The sequence below is a fragment of the Sceloporus undulatus genome, chromosome 8 (genome assembly GCF_019175285.1).
Source record: "Sceloporus undulatus isolate JIND9_A2432 ecotype Alabama chromosome 8, SceUnd_v1.1, whole genome shotgun sequence".
In the NCBI taxonomy this organism is placed as follows: Eukaryota; Metazoa; Chordata; class Lepidosauria; order Squamata; family Phrynosomatidae; genus Sceloporus; species Sceloporus undulatus.
In genome coordinates, this window is record NC_056529.1 from 12,751,647 (window position 1) to 12,774,067 (window position 22,421).

A 22,421-nucleotide genomic window follows, 5' to 3' on the forward strand; every position below is an offset into this window, starting at 1 on the left:
TTATTATTATTTATTATTTTAATACACAAGCAAGTGAACACAATGGAACTGACTGAAAGAAAGAAGCTGGCAGCATGAATTTTTGAAATGTCATCACCAGCATCAGATCAGAAGCACACTAGCAACTAAGGTTTTTTTAATAGCTTAATCTGTCTTTCAAGTATGCAAAGGGATCTTGTAGCACCTTTGAGTCTAACCGAAATAAAGAAACTGGTGGCTAAGTGTTCATAGACTTGAGCCTACTTCCGCATACATCTGAGAAAGTAGGCCCAAGTCTACAAAAGCTCATGCTACCAGTTAGTCTTAAAGGTGCTACAAGATCCCTTTGTATACTGATTTTTCAAATTAACACAGCCATCTTTCAGTTCTACCACAATGGAGCTGAGGTGTATAGGCTGTTCTGAAATATCCAAAGTTCTTTTGTCTCTTTTCCATTGCCACTGCAAAAGAAGAGCCATTTCATTTCCACTTGCATGATGAAAACCCTTAATAACTAGATTTGCTGCTCTTAAGTCTTCTTAGCATGTATTGGCTTCTTGCTCCTAATTTAATTAGATTATTGCTGCTGTTGGGTACCTTCTCTTAGATTCAGGGAAAGATTTTAGTTGATCTAAGCTTGTCTTGGAGCCAGCCTTGGCTACAAACCAGTGCTCTAGTGCTGCTGGGGTAGAAAAGAAAATCTTATTTAATTATGTATGTTTTAGCCCTAATACTTCTTTTTCCCTTGGAATAAGTGAATTTTTAAAAATTAAAACTAAACTTGAAAAAAACAAGTAAGATTAGGATTAAAGTTTGCATAACAAATTTTTTAGCCTTATCTGTTTTAAACTTTGTAAGTTCCATTGAGTCATAGGCTGGGGAAAAAGGCAGAATATAAATAAATATAATTGTAATGAAAATACCTTCCACACTTTCTAAAGGATTCTCTTTCACATCCAAAGTGACTGCAGGTTTCACCAAGACGACACCATACCCTTCATTGTTGTGGATTACATTGTTCACCATTGTTATCTTGGGAATGTCATAGTTCTCATCTAAAAAGTCCTGAAAGGCAAGAAAACTGAGTGAGAGAGACTGCAAAGGAGAGCTGAGGTGTTTGGACTTCCTCAGGCTCTGGGGAAAATTGGCCCCTGGTCCCCAACTCAATTGCCCACCCCAGTTCTGTATAGGTAAAAAATGGATCATTGCTCAGCCATGATACTTATTAGGTGATTCCATGCCCTAAAATGCTTTCCTCTGTGTTGTTGCAAGACTAGCACCATAACTGTCCATAGCTCCTTAAGAGAGGACAAAAAGAAAATAACATATACCCTAGTACTAGAAAAACACTGTTGATGTTTAACCCTCCCTTGTAAAAAGAAACATAAGGCCCCATACAGACAGGCCAAAATAAAGCTGCTTCGGGTCACTTTGGAGGTATGCTGTTGAAATGATGCATGCATCCCAAGAGTCCGGAAGCTGCACCAAAACTGTGCTTTAGTCCTTAGGACTGGATTGTGGCTTTGGTGCGGCTTCCGGACTCTTGGTACGCATGCGTCATTTAAAGAGCATACCTCCAAAGTGACCCAAAGCAGCTTTATTTTGGCCTGTCTGTATGGGGCCATAAGACACAATTCTAATTGAGTGACTACATTTGCTCCCCAGCTCTATGTGGAAAGCTCTGCATTTAAGCCACAACTTACTTTTATGAGAATTCCCTCTTTGCAATGGTGGATGCCATTTCCTGTCAAGGTACACGTACCTCCTGGGTAGATTTCAATACCAGCACCCTGAAATTAAGATCAGAGCAAGCTATTAATAAACATTCTTAAAAGCATACACTAAGTTCCTTGGCTGTTGTGTGCCTTCAAGTTGCCTCCAACTTATGGCAACCCTAAGGCTGAGTTTTTTATCACGGGGTTTTCTGGGGTTGAGTGTGTGACTCGCCCAAGGTTACCCAGTGGATTACCATGACCAAGCGGAAAATCGAACCCTGAACTCCAGAGTTGTAGACCAGACCACTACACCATGCAAGCTAAGTTTCTAAATTGAAAGATTTGGAGGGGTCATTGACAAACATCAACAACAAACATACCAAGCTTGCTAACACATACTTTTCCGAGGCTATCTTTAATACCGACTAGGGAAAAAGTCTCGCTGAACATGGTGGGAGTTGTTTCTATCTAAATGCAGCGGGCCCTTCCCTTACACAGAGAATCTGTTCTGGATCCCCCCGCATAAGGGGAAATCAGCACATGCTCGCACCCCACTGCAAATAATGAGGCGCATCCTTGTGGATCAGGGCGGCACATGCACCATTACTTTAATTGTGATGCAGCTTCTGTGTAAGCTGGAAGCCGTGTATAGCCATGTATGCGAAGCACTGAACTGTAAATAACCAAACAGAAGTCAAAAGCAGTTTTTACCTTTGCACCATACAAGTCTGAGTTTTTCATTAAAAACTCAGCTGATGTTCGGACAGCAACTCCAGTGGTTTCACACTGTAAGACACAGTTCTCTAGCATAGTTTTCCCTTGGTGAACACCTGTAACACAAAAATAACATCACACATAAAATGTGAGGCAAATGTGATACCAGAAAGACTGGGGACAATGATGGGTAATGGTTCATCCTTTCCTCCAACCCAGCTCTAAGCAAACATGCTATCCAATCTGGGGTCGTATACAATTATAGCATTAAGATTCCACTTTGAATGTCATGGCCTCATCTTGGGGTTTATAGTTCAATAGGTCACTAGAGCTCTTTGGCTGAAAATTCTAAATGCTCCTCCATAAGTCGCATGTCCCATGATTCCATAGGAGGGAACCATGCGAGTTAAAGTGGAATTGTAGTGATATAAATGGTCAGTGTGAAAGGGATCCTGAAACCCTTACCATTTAATCCTATAAGTGTGGGAAGGATGAGAGCTTGCAATTACTGATGATGATGATAGAAAGCAATGACTCCTAATAGGAATCACATTCTGAAAACTAGGCTTCATTACACAGCCAAAGGGGCATCAGAGTGGGACATATGCAGCCATTTTAGCATTTTTCTCAGTTGGCTATACTGCCTAGGGTTTCTGAGAGTTGAAATCCTTGGTATTCACTGGGGTTTGGCTCCAGGATGCCCCATGGATACCAAAATCCATGGATGCTCAATTCCCATGCATAGTAATTCCCAACACCCCAAAGGCTGCAACCCTCCCTGGTGAGAGACTGAAAGATGATATGAGAGCCATCTTCAAATCTGAAGGGGTGTCATGTAGAAGATAGAGCAAACTTGTTTTCTGGTGCTCCAGAAATCAGAACACAAAACAATGGATTCATATTACAGTCAGCCTTCCATATCAATGGATTCATTATCCATAGATTCAACCATCCATAGCTTGAAAATACTTAAAATGTATACACACACACACACACACACACACATCCCAAAAGGCATATTTTGAGTTTGCCATTTTACTAGGCCAATGTATTTAATGGGACCTAAGCATCCATGGATTTTGGTATCCATGGAGTGCTCTGGAACCAAACTAAGGGCCCACTGTACAAGCAAAGAAATTCCACCTAAACATCAGGTAGAACTTCTTGCCTATTAGAGCTGTCTGAGAGTGGAATAGACTGTTTCAGAGGGTGATGTACTCTCCCTTTTTTGGAAGTGTTTAAACAGAGGTTAGATGGCCATCTCTCAAGAGTGCTTTAGTTGTATATTTTGGAAGGGATTAGATGCCCTTACAATCCCTTCCAACTCTATGATTCCACACAGTTATCACAACTGGCAGCCACTAATGGTCCTGTCTTCCCTGATGGTGTATAATACCTTAAAAATTATTCAATTAGGTAGCCAACGTTGGAGCTTATGATAGCCAATTCTACAATTTTAACTACACACAAAGTACTTCCTATGCTAAATGTTTTCAAAAGCACAAACACTGTAAGGAAAGTTAGCCTAAGAATATTTTAGGGACATGCAGTTAGTACTTTTTTCCAACAGTGGCCCAAGCCCCCCGCCCAGCATTTTTGTGTGTGAATATATTTTCACATAAAAAGGTGTTGAAATAGTCTTGTTAGCCCATGTCACATTTGTTATTCAAATCTACCTCTCCATGACGAAGTGTTAATTAGCACCTACTCCAAAAGGCAGAAGGACACAGCCAACAGGATTACTGTCAAATTCAAATGGGGTGTGTGCATGGAGGAAGGGGGGATTGGAGGCAGCTTCCCAGTGAAAAGCCCCATCCCAAAAATTAGAATAAAAAGTAAATGAGAAAATGAAAATAATACTTTTGGTATCAGAGTAGTCATCATGGCATGCTCTAGCAATCAATTATACCAATTGAAAGAAAATAGTGCCTTTGGATCTTCAGGAGCAGCACTTTATTAGAAGAATTGCACTGTGTGATAGCTAGCACTGCCTGGTTATCCATACAACCATCAGTGTTGTACATTGGGACAGAGGCCTAGGGCACCACTCAGCAGAATGAGCCACAGCATCCTTCCCAAAATGCAGCAGGGTTGGCTTACCACATATTGAAGATACATTACCATCTGACAGTGCCCTCAAGACCATTTAATGCCTTGAATAGTTTGAAGATCCCAAGTCTGTATGTGTGTGTGTGTGTGTGTGTGTGTAAAAGAGAGAGAGCACTGTCAACTTATGATAATAGAATCATAGCGTTGCAAGAAACCCCAAGGGTCACCCATACCATCCCCTTGCCATGCAGCAACACACAATCAAAGCATCCCTGACAGAAGACCATCCAGCCTGTGTTTAAAAGCCTCCAAAGGAGACAACCACACTCCAGAGCAGTATATTCTACTGTCAAACAGCTCTTATTGTCAGCAAATCCTTCCTAATATTTAAGTGGCATCTCCTTTCCTGTACTTTGAATCTATTGCTCCGTCTCCTAGGTTCTGAAGCAGCAGAAAACAAGCTCGCTCCATCCTCAAGCCCCTTCAAATATTTAAACATGGCTATCATGTCAAATCTTAAACTTTTTTTCCCCAGGCTACACACACTACACTTGATCTTAGCCAAAATATACCCAGGCTAAATATACCCAGCTCCCTAAGCCACTTCTCACAGGGCATAGTTTCCAGACCTTTCATCATTTTAGTCCCTCTCCTGTGGACACACTCCAGCTTGTCAGTACCCCTCTTGAACTGTGCTAACCAGAACTGAGAGATCTGAAACCAACCTCAAGGAACTTACTCAAGATACCTTCCACCGCATCATGCTGGACAAGCTTCAAGCTGGAGATTTTCACATTGGCGCCCGTACACTCCACAAAAACATCGGCCTTCCCTCGTTCTTCTATTACTATGTCATCTGGAAAACCATATCCTTTAGAGAATTAAAAAAAAATAGAGAAGGAAAATATTATGGATATGTGAGTTATTGCAATTTGGGATAAAATGGAACTCATTTAAGGGCTGTGTTATTCCAATCTGGATGGAAGCAAATAAACAAGCAACTATGACCAGCTGATGGCCATACCAAGATGTGAATCTGAGATCTCTACCTTGTGGTATTAACTAAGATGTTACAACAGGCCAGATAGACACAAAGAGCTTTAAGACAACTTTTTCCTCATGTCCAGTTATTGTTTTCAAGTAGCCACTACATTATGCTTTGTCACATTAAAGAGAATATTCAACTATTATAGAGGCCCAATCATGTTTTAGTAACCCATGATTTTCTTATATGTGTGTGTGGCTATGACATCTAAGTAAACCTTCCCAACTGCATGCACTTTAGAAAAAAAAAGACACAATGCTGAGTTAACTAAGCTATCTAAAATTGTTTACTCTGAACCACTTAGAGCAATTTACGAGCATGTAAAGATTTTATGGCTTGTCGCTAGCAAGAATAATAAGGCAGGCAATAATACAGATACCATTACAGCCACAAGATCTTTCTGGAATCACCCCCCTCCCCAACAACACCCACAAGCACTTGTTCAAGACACAGGTAAGGACTCCATAAAAACTAGCCGACTAAGAGGAAAGTTTTAGGAAGATGCAGCTAGAAAATAACACCAAACCCACAACCATTCATTTGTATTCAGGGAAAGGTAATTGTAACTCCTAAGATCCAGTGCAGTACAATGGTCGGAATGTCAGAGTATGACTTGCAGTCCACGATCTGGATCCCCTCTGGCTTAGAGATGGTCCTGGGAAGTCTCATCTCCCCCTAAGCAAAGATTCCATGCAAACTACTGGCGTTCCCCACTTGGGAGAGCAGGAGGTCTCTAGAGAAATCCCAGGGTTAACCCCTATCACCAATACTTCCTGAAAACAGTTGTCTATCTCATCCTAAGCATAGATGGAGAACCCATATGGAACCCCCATCAAAATCACAACCAACCCACCCACCCCCCAGAAAAAATGGTTAAAACACAGAGAATTGTGTTCCAGGAAATGTGATTCTTCTTTAAAACAAGGCACAAGGCTCCTGCATGGTTGGTTTTCAAAAAGTTTGTTAAAAGTTTTGAAGCTGGAAGCAGATTATAGTCACTGTGAGCTTTGGCAGGAGGGTCCATGATGGGTTGGTGAAAAACTGGCCCCCAGAACTTCTGAAATTGCCCAGCCCCAGCTTAGAGGGAACAAGGAAGCCTGGCAAATGTCAGTGTCTTATCAGGATCCCAGAGTGAAAACTGGAGAGGGCTCTTGTATCTTCAATAGTTATATTTATAACAGAAGGAATTCCAGGTGTTCCTAGTTGCCTGACAAGCAATACCTGATGAAATCCCTTTTTCCATACAGCCATTGCAGATGCCATCTCCAGTTTTCAGTATGGCCGCCCCAATGTCCATGGATGTATCCATGAGGGGGATGTGAGCATTGCCCCCCACATAAGAATTCTTCCCCCATCATTAAATTTTCATTCCATCCTCAGATTCTAGCACTTCAGTTGAGCACTTAGAAATCCAAAAGAGAGAGCCATAAAGAGTTACCAAGAGCCTGGGAGATTCTACATTAGTGGGGCAGTAAATCCCTTCTAAGTTTTTGTCTAAACATTAATTAAGCTAAACAAGGTATTCAACCTATGTGGGCAATGGGGCTCAGTACCTTGAATAGCTCCTTTGAAGTTCGGACTATAGCCCAGAAGAAATTCACTGCACCATTGACATGGAAGCCCTAAAAATTGTTGCTAAGAGGAGCCATTTCAGCGATGCAGAAGTAGAAAAAATTCAGAAATGGAAAATTTACCATAACTGCCTTTCTCCCTGCATACAGTTTTCCATGTTTAGCAGTGTCTTGTTTCATTAAAAATTATTAACATGATGTTTTCCTTAATATCTATATAATATAAGGAAAGAGGCTGTTATTGAGTTGCCATTTCTTAATGTATTTATAGGATGCACTGCCCAATAAAGACTTGAAATAGAAGCATTTACACCACAGCAAATGAACTTTTACTTGCTTTCCCCCCTTAATCACATATTTTCAGATATTTACAAGGTATGTAAAATTAACACCGCATAGTCTTGCATTTAGTGTGCACAGTATTGTTTCCCATTTGGTAACCAAAACTAAAACCAGAATTTGGAACTTGATTTTTAAAAGTGTGAAGCAATTGGTCTTTATTTTCATTTTTTATTCATTAGAAATAGAAAAAAGAACAGCCAAAAGTAACTCCAAAAAGTTAAAAAATAGTTTTAGACCCAATGAGTAGGCTTTACTACTACATCCCAAAAGTTCAACAGTATGACTGCTGTATCCATGAGGGATACATTCCCACTTGCTACGGATAAGTGAACACTGGCCTGTTACAGACAGCCAAAATAAAGCTGCTTCGAGTCACAGTGGAGGTATGGTGTTTCAAGATGCATGCGTCCTAGAGTCCAGAAGTCACCCAAAGCCACACTCCAGTCCTTAGGGCTGGAACATGGCTTTGGTGCGACTTCTGGACTCTTAGAGACGCATGCTCATTGAACACCATATCTCCACTGTGACTCGAAGCAGCTTTATTTGGCTGTCTGTAACAGGCCACAGTATTCTGACTGAAGTTGACTATAGAGTTGCACTGGAAGACCTCCAGATGCTAGAGACCATAGTTTTTTGAATGCAGAACCTCAAACAGGTTCCCACTTTTGCATAATTTCTAAAATATGACTTTACATATTTGTTATACTTTTTTATGATTGCCTTCTTTAAAAGAAAGCAAAAAAGCTAACCATTATAGGTAACTTCTTTCCCCACTCTGGTTGCTTTCCACAAAAAACGCCTCCTACATCATTAATGCTCTTCCAACATCATGAATATACATATTGTCAAAATGTCAGCCAATGCTTTTATGCTCCGGCTTTCAAAACAGGGATGGAGGGGGACCGAACCTCAAAACCACAAGCGATAAGAGACTACCTGGCACTTGTTCAATCAGCAAGTCAACTCCATGAATAAACGAGACGTAGGCTTTGTTCCTTAAAAGCTTGTGGCAATGGTCGGTCTAGTATACTTTAATTTGCTTGCTAACATTCGCCTGACCTCTCTGATGGGATGCGATTGGTCATAATACCACCGTGTGCCCAAACTATCTTAGCCTTGCTCCTCTGATAAATAATTTATTGAAACCCCATATCCTGCAGGGGCATTGCACACTGCCACAGATATCCTGTATAAATCAAAAGGAGTCGAGAGACAGAAAGAAAAGGGGAGGGGGAAATCCACCATAAGGGAAAAGAAAATATAAAGAAAAAAACAAAGAGTGCCAAAGAGGGAGGGAAGATAGAAGCGGAACAGCAGGAAATTAAACCCTTGGCTCTCTTTCCATTAACGTGTGTGACAAGATAAAGATCAAGACGCAAGCAGCAGCAGAATGCGACAGCAACCCCACAGTGGTACACCAGCCTATTATATTAACACTGTATGGGGGACCTGAAGGTCTTTGGAAAACTGAACAAGCACCGGGATGCCTACAGCGGAGGCGGCTCCAGGGGAGCTACGTGGCATAAAAAAGACATTTTTCCCAAGATAACCCAGGAGCATTTTCATTGGTAGAGTCATTTGCTAGATGATGACATAAAATAATAAGTAGATCCATCTGTGCCAATATTACTTTGTATTATTGTACCCATAGGGCTACTAGGGATGATGGCCCTTGTATCCCAAAAGTTCCTGGCATGGGAATATATAAGTAGGTTATCACTCTTTATAATGTGGTGGAGTGGTTTTGATGTGGTCTATGATCTGGAGGGCAGAGTTCAAATTCCACACTCGGCCATGTAAACCACCGGATGATCTGGGCAGTCACACTCCTTCATCTACAGAGAATGGCAAATGCAAACCCTCTGAAGAATCTCGCCAAGAAACCCAGTGGCAGGTTCGCCATAGGGTTGGCCACACAAAAACAAAAAAACCAACAATAATTCTTTTTGGTCAGTGGCCAAGATCCTGTTCAACTGCCAGCAGTGCATAAAGCTTCAACACAGCACTTATGCTGCTACTAAAGAGAATGGCATCTACATCTCTGCCAGCTTTCAATGAGCCATATAGTAACTGGGTGCAGACCCATGGCCAATCTGCTGGGCAAGGGATAGAGCTGTGTCAGGGAATCGTTCAGCTTGGACAGCCAAAGCCAAAGGTTGGTGAAAGAGGCACACAGGCTTTCTTCGTGCAATGCACTCTTAAACGTGTTTATGATAGTGTAAAGGGAGTCACCCAGTAGAAGAGTCACCAAGAGGATTCTTGGCTAGTCTCCAAGCTCTCTTTGAAGTTGCTGACTGCATCTCCCAGTATCCCCACCAGTGACTATGTGGCTATGAGATATTTTCACCAGTGACAGATGGGTCATGGGTCTGCACCTGGATAGTCCAACTCCTGTTGCAGAGCTGCAGAGGAGTAGATGCTATCATCTTTATTAGCAGCATAAGAACTACTTCGAGCTGCAATGAAATCTGGAGAGAAGTGTCAATCCACTCCTGCTTTGAAGAGAAGGCACATAAGTGAAGCAGGTTACAAACAGAAATCCCTACCTTCAATTTCAATAGAGTCTGCAATGTGTAATGCACCTTCAACTGTATAATGCCCTGGACAATGATGATCTATCCCCTTCGAGCAAGCATGAACAGCAGAGACAGTGGTCACGGTGGAACGGACTGCAAAAAGAAAGAGAGAGCGAGTGAGAAACCATAAAAAAACGAGAGTCTGGAAGGAAAAACAGCAACCTTTTTCTTTAGTTATTTCAATTTCACACCTTCATGGTTACAGCAGGGGTGGGCAAAGTGAGGCCCATGGGGTCACATGCACCCCCCCCCCCCCAATGATCTCTAGTGATTAAAAGGGCATTTCACATGTTTGGAGCCCCTGTGGATCCCCCAGGAGTCACTTTTTTGCCTCAAATATCATTCCAAAATGCCTTCTAGAAGGTGAGGAGGGCTGAAAAACATGTCTCCAAGACACATAGAGGGTCCCTGGTTCAGAGTACTGTATACACATCCAAACCATCTTCTCCACAGAATAAGTCCTACAAGGACATCAAATACCAAGAGAAAAAACGGCAAAATTTTATTAGGCTTATTATTTTCCCAGTATAGGTTCCTGACCATTGGGAAACCCATTTTTTGAGCTGGGAACTAAACATTATAAATATTCTTTCCATCCCTATGGATGGAAACAGTGCAACCCAACAGGATTTGTTGTTTCATATCAACTCATTGAACTTTAAGATACACAGAGGTGCTGCTCTGAGGCATACTAGTTAGAGATATTAGAACAGCCAGAATTGAAAGCAGAACTTTTTCATCTTTGTGAAATCTGACTTCATTATTGAATTAATCAAGATTGAAAGCCTTCCATTTTGCTATCTCCAGAGAACAGGGGAGCGATCATGAACGGTCATGAATTTGGAGGGCCGAGGAGCCAGTTCATTTCTAAAAATTTCATTTCACTTAAAAAATAAATTAAAATTTAATTGCTTTAATTCAAACTATACTATCATTTAATATAATAACTTTTCATATTTTAATGTATAAAGAATGTATTATTAAATTAGTCCATTGTTAATTATAAGTTAATATTAATTAATTTAATTAATGGAATTAATTTCATTTTTAAATTTTCATTCTGTTACTAAGACTTTGTAAGCAACTTACTTAAAAGTGGAGTTCCCTCTCTCCATCTTCTATGTGCAGAAAGAAGAATAAATAAACACAGATTGCTTACTTAGACAGGGGTGGGGAATCAGGTAATAAAAAGCTGCTGTGAAAAAGAAATTATGAATGTACCTGGATTTCTATTTCTCTATTAAAAGACTCCGGGGAAAGTTTGTCCCGAAAGAGGCACTCCAAAAGGCTTGACATCATACAGAAGACACAACGTGAGTAACTGTGGTGTCAGAGACGGACGCACACCTTTTGCTGGAGGCGGGCGTGTTTTTGATAAGCAAACACGTACCTTCAAAAAGATAGAATAATCATAGGTGGTCCCCCATTTTCTTAGGGGACTGCAATCCTGATGGGGGGATGCACTTGTGGCCCTCCAGACACTTCTGGACTGCAATTCCCATTAGCCCTAGCCAGGATAACTAATGAGGAGAGATGATAGGAGTGACAGTCCAACATGATGTGTGTTGCATGCACTTTGTGCTTTATGGCGACCCCATGATCTCATAAGTTTTCTTAGGCAAGGCATATTCAGTAGTTTGCTACTGCCTTCGGAAACCAATTTTGAAGAGGGGATACCCATTCATCAACTTCAGGACTAGGAATCAGGTGGCCTTCTAGATGTGTTGGACTACAAGTCCCAGTACTCCACATAGAATCATAGAGCTGGAAGAGACCACAAGGGTCATGCAGTCCAACCCCCTGCCATGCAGGAATTCCCAATCATAGCATACCTGACAGATGGCCATCCAGCCTCTGTTTAAAGACTTCCAAGGAGGAGACTCCACCACACTCCAAGGGAGTGTGTTCCACTATCAAAGAGCCTTACTATCAGGACGTTCCTCCTAATACTGAGTTGGAATCTCTTTCCTGTAGCTTGCATCCATTGTCTGGGTCCTGTTTCTGGCGCAGCAAAAACAAGCTCACAAGCTATACTGGCTAGGCTGCTGAGCTGCAGTCTAACAATATTGGAGGGCTATACTATTTCTATACGGACCTATTTCATCACAGCTTTAAATCAAATGGGAATCTAAAACATTTAATAAAGTAAACACTGAGGCTTACCTCAACAGAGGATTTTCGATGAGCTTCAGCTTTTGTTTCAGATTCCAATCCTTTCATAGAGTTTCATCCCTTCCACCACAGAGACATTTTCTGCTTCAGAGTCAGAATCAGCTCCCGAGATGCTGTTCCTGAAGTCTAGAAACTCCGATAGAGCTCTTCACACGCGAAAGACGGCTCTGGTACTCAGCAACCAGAGCAGATGGGACAACGGTCTTCAATGATGTCGTAATATCTAGAATATAAATTGGAAGAAGGGTTCTGTGAGGAGGCCTGAAAATGTTCTGTACCAGGAATCAAGCCTGACAACCTCTACAAAACAAACTTCAGAAAGCCTGAAGGACTTCTACAAGTGACCATCACTGATCCATTGCTCTGTCCTCTTTGGGGGAGAAGCACAGCCAGCATCTCCTGGACTTAATCTACTCCCCACGTCATCCCACCTTCTCCTCATGTGTCATGACTTATTTAGATCGCAAGCCTGAGAGCAAGGAACTGTCAAATAGTGATTTGTAAGCTGCCCAGGGAGGCTTTTTTGGCTGAAGTCTGGGGTACAAATACTCTAAATAATAATCCCAAATGCAGACTTCCTGCATAATAAATAACTTTTCTGGCCCCGAGGAAAATGAAGCTTACTCCAATGAAATGAACTGTAGCCAATTCAGGACAGCTGGGGGGGGGGGGATCATTGGTAAAATGCATCTTTCAGAAATGTAGCCTCCAGATGTTTGCTGACACTGGCTGGTATGCGTCAGTTCCTACATACAAGTAAACGCAGCTTACTAGGTGCACAAGTCCCTTTCCAGATGGGGTACAGGGGTTTTCTTCTCTTGCCCTTTTTCATTCCATTCACCTCCAATACCTGTAGCGGTCAAGCCCTGGGATGGGCTGCTGTTTTCTTACCAGTGGGGAAGGAAGGGTGAGGGAGGTAATCAGCCATAAAGATCTGGCTTACTTGAAGCTCCTAGGTGAAGGAAAAGGTGTGTACACCTTTCTGGTGCACATCCAGTGGTTCACAAAAAGGGATTAGCTGTAACACTTCAGATCAAAGGAGAGGTGGGGGGTAGAAGCAGAGGTGCTATGTGAGGAATATAATAATGAAATCCTGCTTTATTATCCTTCCACAAGAGTGAAGAACTTGTAGCCCTCCAGATGTTGTTGGATTGCAGCTTCCATGACTCCTGGGCACGCCCCAGGTCATCTAGGACTGGCGATACTGGAGTCCAAATCATCCGCAGAGTCAAAGGTTTCCAAATGCACCATCTAATCTACTGCAGTGAACAGAGCTGGGTCATGAAGAAAACTCAGACATCGTATTATTCTAACTTGGTTGGAATGCCTTGAAATAAAAATAGCTTCTCCTCCCCAGAAATCCTACAAGCAGTTCTGTTGTGCCATCTAGTGGTATGCAGGTACCATGCATGGGATAGAGTTAACAATCTGTCTGGGACTCTCCGCACCCCACAAATTCTTTTCTTTCAGGACTAAAGAAGCCAGGGAGCCCACAATCCATTGTTGCAAGAACTGTACTGTCTGCCAGTCAGTTTCCAGGAACAATTAAAGTGCTGGTTGTGATCTACAAAGCCCAATGTTCCGGTTATCTGAAGGATTGATCTTGCTATGGCTATCTTGAGATCTTCGCGCGGAGACCCTTCTCTCTCTTCCCACTTATATTCAGTTAGTCAGATGAGAAAATAAGAGAAGGCCTTCTTGGTGTCCACCTGCAGATTCTGAAACTCCTTTCCCCAGAGAGGTTAGATTGGCACCCTCTTTGCTAGCCTTTGTAGACAGTGAAGTTCTCAAAGTATTGGACGACAACTCTTGAGACTAGGATTCAATTCCCAGATCAAGCATGAAACCCACAGGATGACCTTGGGCAAGTCACATGCTCTCAGCCTCAGAGGAAGGCAATGGCAAATCTCCTCTGAACAAATCTTGCCAAGAAAGCCCCATGATGAGGTGGCCTTAGTGTCAGAAAAGACTTGAAGGCACCCAACAGGCTTCAAGAGCTAACTGTTCAGGCCATGAGAGCTTTTTCATGTATTGTACTGTCTGTTTTTCCTTTTAATGATTATGCTTTTAACTGTTTTTTAATTTTATTGATAATTTAATTATTTTAAACTGATAATGCCATTTTTTTTAGCTGCATCGTTGTTGATTGTAGGTCAGTGGGAGATACAGTCCAACCACGGGTTGGAGGGCGATACATAGCTCACCCCTTTTGCCTTGACTCCTCTCTTCAGTCTCAACTTGTACTCACATGTGTTCCTCTTTCTCAAATATCTGCAGTGCCTATACTGCATCTCTTTGAACTGATTTGTATTTGGTCTCCCTCATCATCTAGGATCTCCCACTACTCTTAGGATCCTTCAAGTCTTCTGTATTGGTATTGAACTGTCAAACTGAATGACATTCCTTCCCTAACAGAAGGATGGCAAAAAAGCTGTTGCCCTAGCAGCTGATATTTGAAGCCAGCACACCTGCTCTGCACCAAATCTATGTCACAAGCATAAAACATGCAATGCACAACCTATGGTATTAGGAGCACAGGCTGTTCAGTAACTCCCACCCCAAGGCTGAAAAATATCTTCAAGTAGAGGGGCTACAGTCTCAGCCGAGGCTCCACACATCTGACAAAGTAATCAAAGTCATCGTCATCCTCTTCATCCCGCTCCGCCAAATGTGCTTGTAAAAAAACCTGCAAAAAAAGAAAAAACAAAATGAGAGAAAGGGGATCTTGGAGAGTCTTGAATGTTCAGGATCTAAGATCCTTGGAGGAGGGAGCTAATACTCCCCTCTAACTGCAATATTTTCCCACTCTGTTATAGTACAGTACTGTCTGCTCTTAAGGACTCCTGCTGAGGCTTTTCCCATCGACTGCTGACACTCTGGACAAGACCATATCCCAAGCAGAATATTCTGCTATCAGGGAGGAAAAAAACTCTGCATTTCTAAGAGTTAAAACTCAGCATCGTTTCACATCAGAGAATTTTGCTTAATTATTTTACTACAATATACATAGGAATACAAAGTCCAGCTAACCATGCTGTTCCAAAGTGCTTATCAATCTGTGCTGGCTTTTGAGAGCTAGGCTGAGTTGCAGAGTGCTTCAAAAAGCTTGAATTTTCAGAGATGAGAATAGAGGTTGGACGGGACCACAAGGGCCATCCCGTCCAATCCCCTGCCATGCAGGAACTCACAATCAAGCATCCCCAGCAGATGGCCATCCAGCCTCTGTTTAAAGATCTCCCAAGAAGGAGACTCTAAGAGTGCATTCACTGGCAAATAGCTCTTACTGTCGGGAGGTTCCTCCTAATATTTAGGTGGAATCGCTTTTCCTGGAGCTTGCATCCATTGTCCGTGTTCTGTCTCTGGAGCAGCAGAAAACAAGCTTGCTCTATCCTCAATGTGAAACCCCCTCAAATACACAGGGCTATCATATTACCTCTTAGTGTCTCTTTTCCAGATTAAACATACCCAGCTCCCCTAAGTCTTTCCTCATAAGACATTTTTCCAGGCCCTTCACCATTTTGGTGGCCCTCCTTGTGGACACACTACAGCTTGTCACATCCTTTCCAAAAGCTTGAAACATACCCAGCTCCCTAAACCACTCCTTCACAGGGTATGAGTTTCCAGACCTTTCACCATTTAGTCCCTCTCCTCTGGACACACTCCAGCTTGTCAAAACCCCTCTTGAACTGTGCTGACCAGAACTGGACACAGTAATTCCAGGTGAGGCCTGACCAAAGCAGAATGCAGTGGAACTATTACATCCCTTGATCTATACACTTTTACATCTTTCAATGGCAGCTTAAAAGCATTGGCATTTTTAGCTGCCGCATCACAGCTGTGACTCCTGTTCATCCTGTGGTCTACTAGGACTCCCAGATCCCTTTCACACATAGTCTCGTTAAACCAGGTGTCCCCCATCCTATATCTATGCCATTTTCATTTTTTCTACCCTAAGTGCAGTACCTTACATTTTCTCCTGTTGAAATTCATAGTGAAATGAGCCAACTTAGAAAGATACCTGTTTGGGGTTCCTGGTGGTAAGGGGGCTCAAGGTGGTTTATCTTAACATCCCGTTAAGGACAACTAGGAAAGAGCCATGTGCAGCATCTGCAGCCATTATCAAGGACGATACAGCTGGGGTCTACATACATCTGAAAGAGAAAATCTCCACCCCCTGCCCTAGAACATGGGGGACTGTGTAGCACTCAGATGTTGATGGACTGCAACTGTCTTTTCCCCTGGGCTACTCTATCTGACAGAAATTGCCGGCCAATGACATCGGGGGGCCACTGATCATCACTTAGATGTGGTGTTTCAGCCACTCGTGTTTCTCCTACCCTAGATTGATGGTTTTCAGGACACTGGTCCCCAGATGAGTTTGGTCCTCAACTCACAGGAAGCCTTCGATAAAGGATCCCGAGAGTTGAGGTCCACTGCCCTAGGAGATGTTACTTAGCTACTCCAAAGGGAATTTAGAAGACTTTGAGTTGATGTGTTCAGTTTACATCACCGCCTGTGAATTCCCTCTCACAGTCACTCACCGCCCCTCCATAATGTACCTGATGTGCTCAATAGCAAGCGCGGTCTGATCAAACTCCCCCGATTCGTCAAACACAACCCCACAACCTGCAATGGCAGCTGATGCTCCTCAGTTCAAGCAGCTCTTGCATGCGCTCCAGGGGTAAAGGCACATTCGCGGGTCTCACACAGGAATGGCTCACGAGGCGCACTACGCTTGATGAGCAGAGTCACTCCACATCGACAACCTGAGAAGATGAGTGAAGAGCTAAGGCATGCAGTTTTTCTGCATCACGCCACCCCAGGGCAGAATAACAGAACCACCAAATACCAGTTGGGAAAGTTCTTGGGAGGGGCACTACCACTCTCAGTATGCAGTCAGCATGACCAGTGGCGCCCACTGGCTAAGAAATTCTAGACCATAGACGGGTGGGTTGCTTTCGATAGATGGATGGGTGAATTGAATCAGGTTCCAAGAGTGCTGAACCAAATACTTGTGTGTGTGTGGCGCGCGTGTGGACTTTTCTCTTTCAATAAAACTTGTAACTTGGAGTTGCCTCTGGAGTTCTTATAACTTCAGACTGGTATACATTAGGTGTAAAAGATTTCTAAGTACCACAGCCCAATTCCATTTGAGCAATTACAATTCCCCATACAGTATATACATTTATAATAATAATAGTAAAGCCCTGGCTGTGCTACCAATGGCACAGCATGGCTTCCCTGAATAGTTACTTTGCTTGAAGCATTTTAGACTGGTTGTAAAAACAACCTGAATGACTGTACCTCGCCTTGAAACATGCTGATCAACAATGGGTTAGAAAGACATAACAAATAGCGAATATATGTGATGTTAACAAATACCTAGTTGGATTTGCCTTTAGGTTGAACCAGACAATGCAGCAGATGTTCCTGCCACACTACCCCGCAGGTTGAGCACACCCAGGTCTCTCACTGGCCATTTAAGTACCCTCCTTTTCTCTCCATTAATATATTTCAGTTACCCATTAACTGATGTTAACAGTGAAGGCAAACATTTAGCTGAGGCAACATTTACCTCACTAGCACCTCAGCAAACACATTGGGTTGCGTGCCACACTGCTTGCCTCCCTGATTGGTTCCAGGACCTTCTCCAAGTACTCTGCGGTGAACTGCGTTTCACTTCGAGGCTTACACGTCAGCTTAAAACCCAAATTACCAACGGAACGAGAGGATGGGTGGGGGGGGGAACCCACAGCTTATCAACACTATCTCGATAGCTAGCCTGTTGAAGAGTCTACACTAGGGTGTAGTGTAACTATAGAGGCCCTAAATGCCCTAGGCAACACGATCCCTTGATTTTTTTTTTTCCTGGAAACTAAGTAGGGTCGTCCTGGTTAGTACTGGGCAGTTACTACTGGCCACAACCACTTATCCAATTCTCTTCCGAGGAAGGACATGCTGAATTTTCCATATTAAATATTTGGGGATGGTTTTACAGCCTGTTTAAAAGATCAGCAACTTCCTCAGCCTTTTTTCCTGGAAAGTTGACAGAGAATGGCTGCTGTGGCAGGGATGGGACAACCTTGCTGTACATTAAAGGACATAGTTCCCTGCAGGGAAACCTGGTGAGGACGGCACATGCCAGCATAAGGAAGGCTATAAGGCCCTGCTCGGACGCAAGACCGCAGAGATAAGCAGGCAAGCGCATTTCTCTTTTCCCTCTCTTCCATGCCACAACCAACTGGCAGTTCGCCAGGATTCCATGGCATGTGAGCCCTGGGAGGTTCAACTTGGGTGTCAACGTTTGGATTGTTCTGAGTGTGGAACGCCAGCCTGGAACATACTGTGTGCCTTGACATGGTCCTGCAGTGCAGAACCACATGGATCTAAATGTCTTTAAGGGACACATTAATTCCTAACCGTGGACCAACCCTGGACATCAGGTCACACCTGTGGAAGTGGACTTACCCAGCATGTAGGTCCCTGTGTCGGCCCTTTGAACCCGCTCATAGAAAAGGAGGTACTTGTCTGGAACGTACTCTGGAAAGAGGGAGCGGTTTGTTTTCCAGTGCGCATCTCTTGCAAAGCAGTCCCTGGCTTTGTCCTGGGACTGCCTGCCATCACTGCGCTGCCCATATTCACTGCCATCACTTCTGCTTTGCTCCCCACTCTTGGACCCAGAAGAAAAAAAATTTATCTCAGCCTATTTTTTAATACGGCTTATTATCCTACAATCTCATTTTCGGGGTAGCTTAGAAATGCGCTCCCCCTCCTTACTTACTTCCAACTCCCGGAAAGTGTGAAAACTTTTTTTTTTATTGCCCACCAGGCCTCCTAAGTTTTATTCCGCTGCGACTGGTTTTTTAATGAGACTATTTCCTGATTTTTATTATTGCTGTCTTCTTTATGACTGCTGTCACACCGCTGTTTAATTTTTTTTCCACAGGTGAGGTCCCCCTTGTCTGGACTTCCAAATCCCAAACCTACTCCACAATGCATTTCCTACGCAAACCTGATTTTGGCCATTTTATACAGGAGACCACCTCCTTTTTACGCTACCATTATATTTATGGGATTTGAGCATCCCAAGGACTTTTGGTATCCAAAGGGGATCCGGGACAAAGCCCAGCAGATATCCAAGCTCACTGTATACTGGATATTGGTGAGAGAGAGAGAGATACATATTATACAGAGGCTTGCACCTGCAATGGCAAAAATAATCAGTTTGAAACTCTTTAACTGTCATGGCTCACTGCTAGGGAATCCTGGGAATGGTAGTTTCGTTGTTGGAAACTAGAGCTCTCTGACAGAGAAGGCTAAATTGTCTCTCCACCAAACCCAGTTCCCTGAATTGCCAGCACGGAGCCATGGCAGTTAAGTGGTGCAGATGGCAGATGCAGGCTCTCTCTCTATAGATAGATAGACAGACACAACCTAAACACACATATATATGCAAACGCAAATACAACACACATACAATAGATATAGATATATACACACATGATAACGCCACTACCACACACATTAGGCACACACAGTATACAAACAAACAAACATACATATATATCCACACAACTAAACATAACCAAAGACACACACACAGATCATATTACATACGACACACACATATATATACTACATGGCAAAACATACACACAGACACCACACTTTACAAACAGAACACCACAAATACAGTATACTCACCTACACCAACAGAGAGAACACTTTCCCTTTCTGGATCCGTCTTTTCTTTGCTCTTGCTATGAGCATCAATGCAAAGTTTATAGAGCTAGTACATGACACAGCTCTCTCTCTATGGCGCTCCGCAACGCAGAAAATAAACGCAGTCTGACCCACTTCCATGCTCTGGAAATCCTGGGCTGGTTTGGGGTTGTTTTCAGCATTAGTGGCACCACGGGACAGAGAAGGCGACAGACGACAGACGTTCCTGAGCCGGGAGTTTAAGGCGATCTCAAAGCGGGTTAGTTCTGCTATATAAATGAAACGAGAAGAGTACCAGGGAAAGGAAGGGGAGAGCAGGGAGGCCCAGCGGGAGACTCCTCCTCCTCCTCCGGGGCTGCTGCTTGGCGGCTCCCTCCTGGCCTCTGCTCCTCTTCCATGCCCGGAAAGGGGCGGGGCCGCCCGGGGCTCCTCCGGCTTGCAGCGCCATGGCGCGAACGACAGCAGGACAAGCCTCCGCCTCTTGAGCAGAAACACTGCTCAGCGCGACTCCAATTTTTCAAACTTTCCCGGGCAAGCCTTACGTCACGCGGAGGAGCGCAAGGGAGGGGCAAGACGGGAGCACCGCCAGCGCCTCCGAACCAATAGGAGAGCGGAAAAGGGAGGCCGTGGCCGTGGAACGTTGAGGGGAGTAAAAGGAGGAATGCATGGCTCAATCCTCAGCAGCATCTGCTACTTGATTCTTCTATTCTTCATAGTCGCTATTATTGTTCGGTATTCATTAGCGTCCTTATTGTTATGTATTGATATTACAGTATTTTCCGTTATCCATGTATAATTCTATGTTGTTTTCATGGGTCGTTATCTGATTTGTTATCGTTACTAGGTTTATTATTGCATTAGCTTTATTTTTGTTAGAGAATTGTGGGTTTAATTAATGTCATTGTGATTGTTTATGATTGTTACCGACCCGCCTCGATCCGTTGGGGAGAGGCGGGCTATACATAAAGTATTATTTAATTAATAAATATTCATTATTCATGTATACTGATTGTTTGTATTCATTATGTTTCCCATTATTGTAGTTATTATTCAATGCAGAGTTATTATTGGTAGTCTTATATTATTCATTTTCGTTGTGTATTCATGGTTATTATTCATGTTTCATTATTGTATATTAGTATTATTAATTACGCAGATGGGAATTCATTGTTTGTTCTCATTATTTATTATTCATATTCAATTACTATTCATTCCATTCTGGTTTATGTTCAATTCATTCTTAATAATAATTATTATTCATCATTAAGCCTTCATTATTATATTTGTTAATATTATATTGTAATATATTATATTTGATTAATTAATATTATTCTTTAGTCTTATTGGTCAATATTATCTTTAGCATTGTTATTCATTGTGTCAATAGAATTTTTCATGTTCATGGTTGCTATTCATTATTATTCATTAGATTTACTGGTTATTCATAAATATTCATGATTGGTATTCATTATTATTCATATTAATTTTGGTAGTCGAGTTCATTGTTTGTTATCCACTATGGTATTTCAGTATCTTTGTCATTATGGTTATTCATTAAAGATTATTCATGAGTCATATTCAGAGTCATTATTAGTCATTTTTATTATTCATGATTCATTCGGAGTTCATCCACAGCTATTATTGTTAGTTATTCCCTATTCATTGTTGGGTATTTGCTAATCATTATTTTAGTATTCATTGATATTCATTAGTGTTAGCCTTTTCTTTGGAGTTTAATCAAACAGAGGAATTTCTCTTAAATTCGAATGAAAGAAAGTGGGACCAGAATGCATGCACTTAAAGTCCGCTAGTTTTCGTGCAATTATGTGAATGCGGCATTGATTCGAACTGTTCCCTTTTATTTTTGTTTTGCCGAAAATAGCAGGCCATGCACCAAATTGGGCGTGCGGCAGGCTTAATCGCACAAAGCGTTAAACCCCATAAATCGTTCAGATTGCCATCGGAGTAATACTTCCAATTTCCCTTGTCGGTAACCTCCAAGATTTGTACATGCCATCCGCCTGAGGCTGAAGAGAGTGTGACTTCTCCCAAGGACACCCAATGGGTTTTTGCCTGAAGCGAGGATGGAACCCTGGTCCCCACGAGGGTCATATGCCAACACTCAAATCACTATGCCAGGCGAACCTAATACCCTGAAGCCACCTGTTATTTTTTCCTATCCCTGCGCAACAATAGATTTGTTGAGACATTTGGAATATGGCGTAATTATCGCCACAAAGAGGGCAACACAAGGTTTCAAATCAGGCTAGGAAGCCTCATGCCCGAGTTTGATCATTAAACCATTCATTCCTCTGCGCACAGCGCATGCCAGTTCCAGGTGGTGCCACCCTTGCCTGACGGCGTCCGCACGCAAAATTATCCGAGCGCTGGTGCCACAACAAACGACTTCTCCCAGAATTGGCCGTAACATTGAGCCATTGCAGTTAAAAAGTGTTGTCAACCAGATTATATCTGCAGTGCGGATGCATCCTCTGACCCACTGATAGGTTTTTTGCATCATGTTACATATGGTTTG

At 42.6% G+C, this 22,421-nt stretch overlaps 1 protein-coding gene across 1 annotated transcript in view; it reads right to left on the minus strand.

Moving 5' to 3' along the window:
* Window positions 1-22,421, minus strand: part of SHCBP1 (SHC binding and spindle associated 1) — a 48,643-nt gene that overhangs the window by 13,742 nt on the left and 12,480 nt on the right. Inside the window, exons 9-12 of the mRNA XM_042480700.1 lie at window positions 5,197-5,328; window positions 2,406-2,524; window positions 1,683-1,769; window positions 903-1,044 (exon numbers count right to left, since the gene is read on the minus strand). Coding sequence (XP_042336634.1) covers window positions 903-1,044; window positions 1,683-1,769; window positions 2,406-2,524; window positions 5,197-5,328 — 480 coding nt within the window. The remainder of the gene's footprint in view (window positions 1-902; window positions 1,045-1,682; window positions 1,770-2,405; window positions 2,525-5,196; window positions 5,329-22,421) is intronic.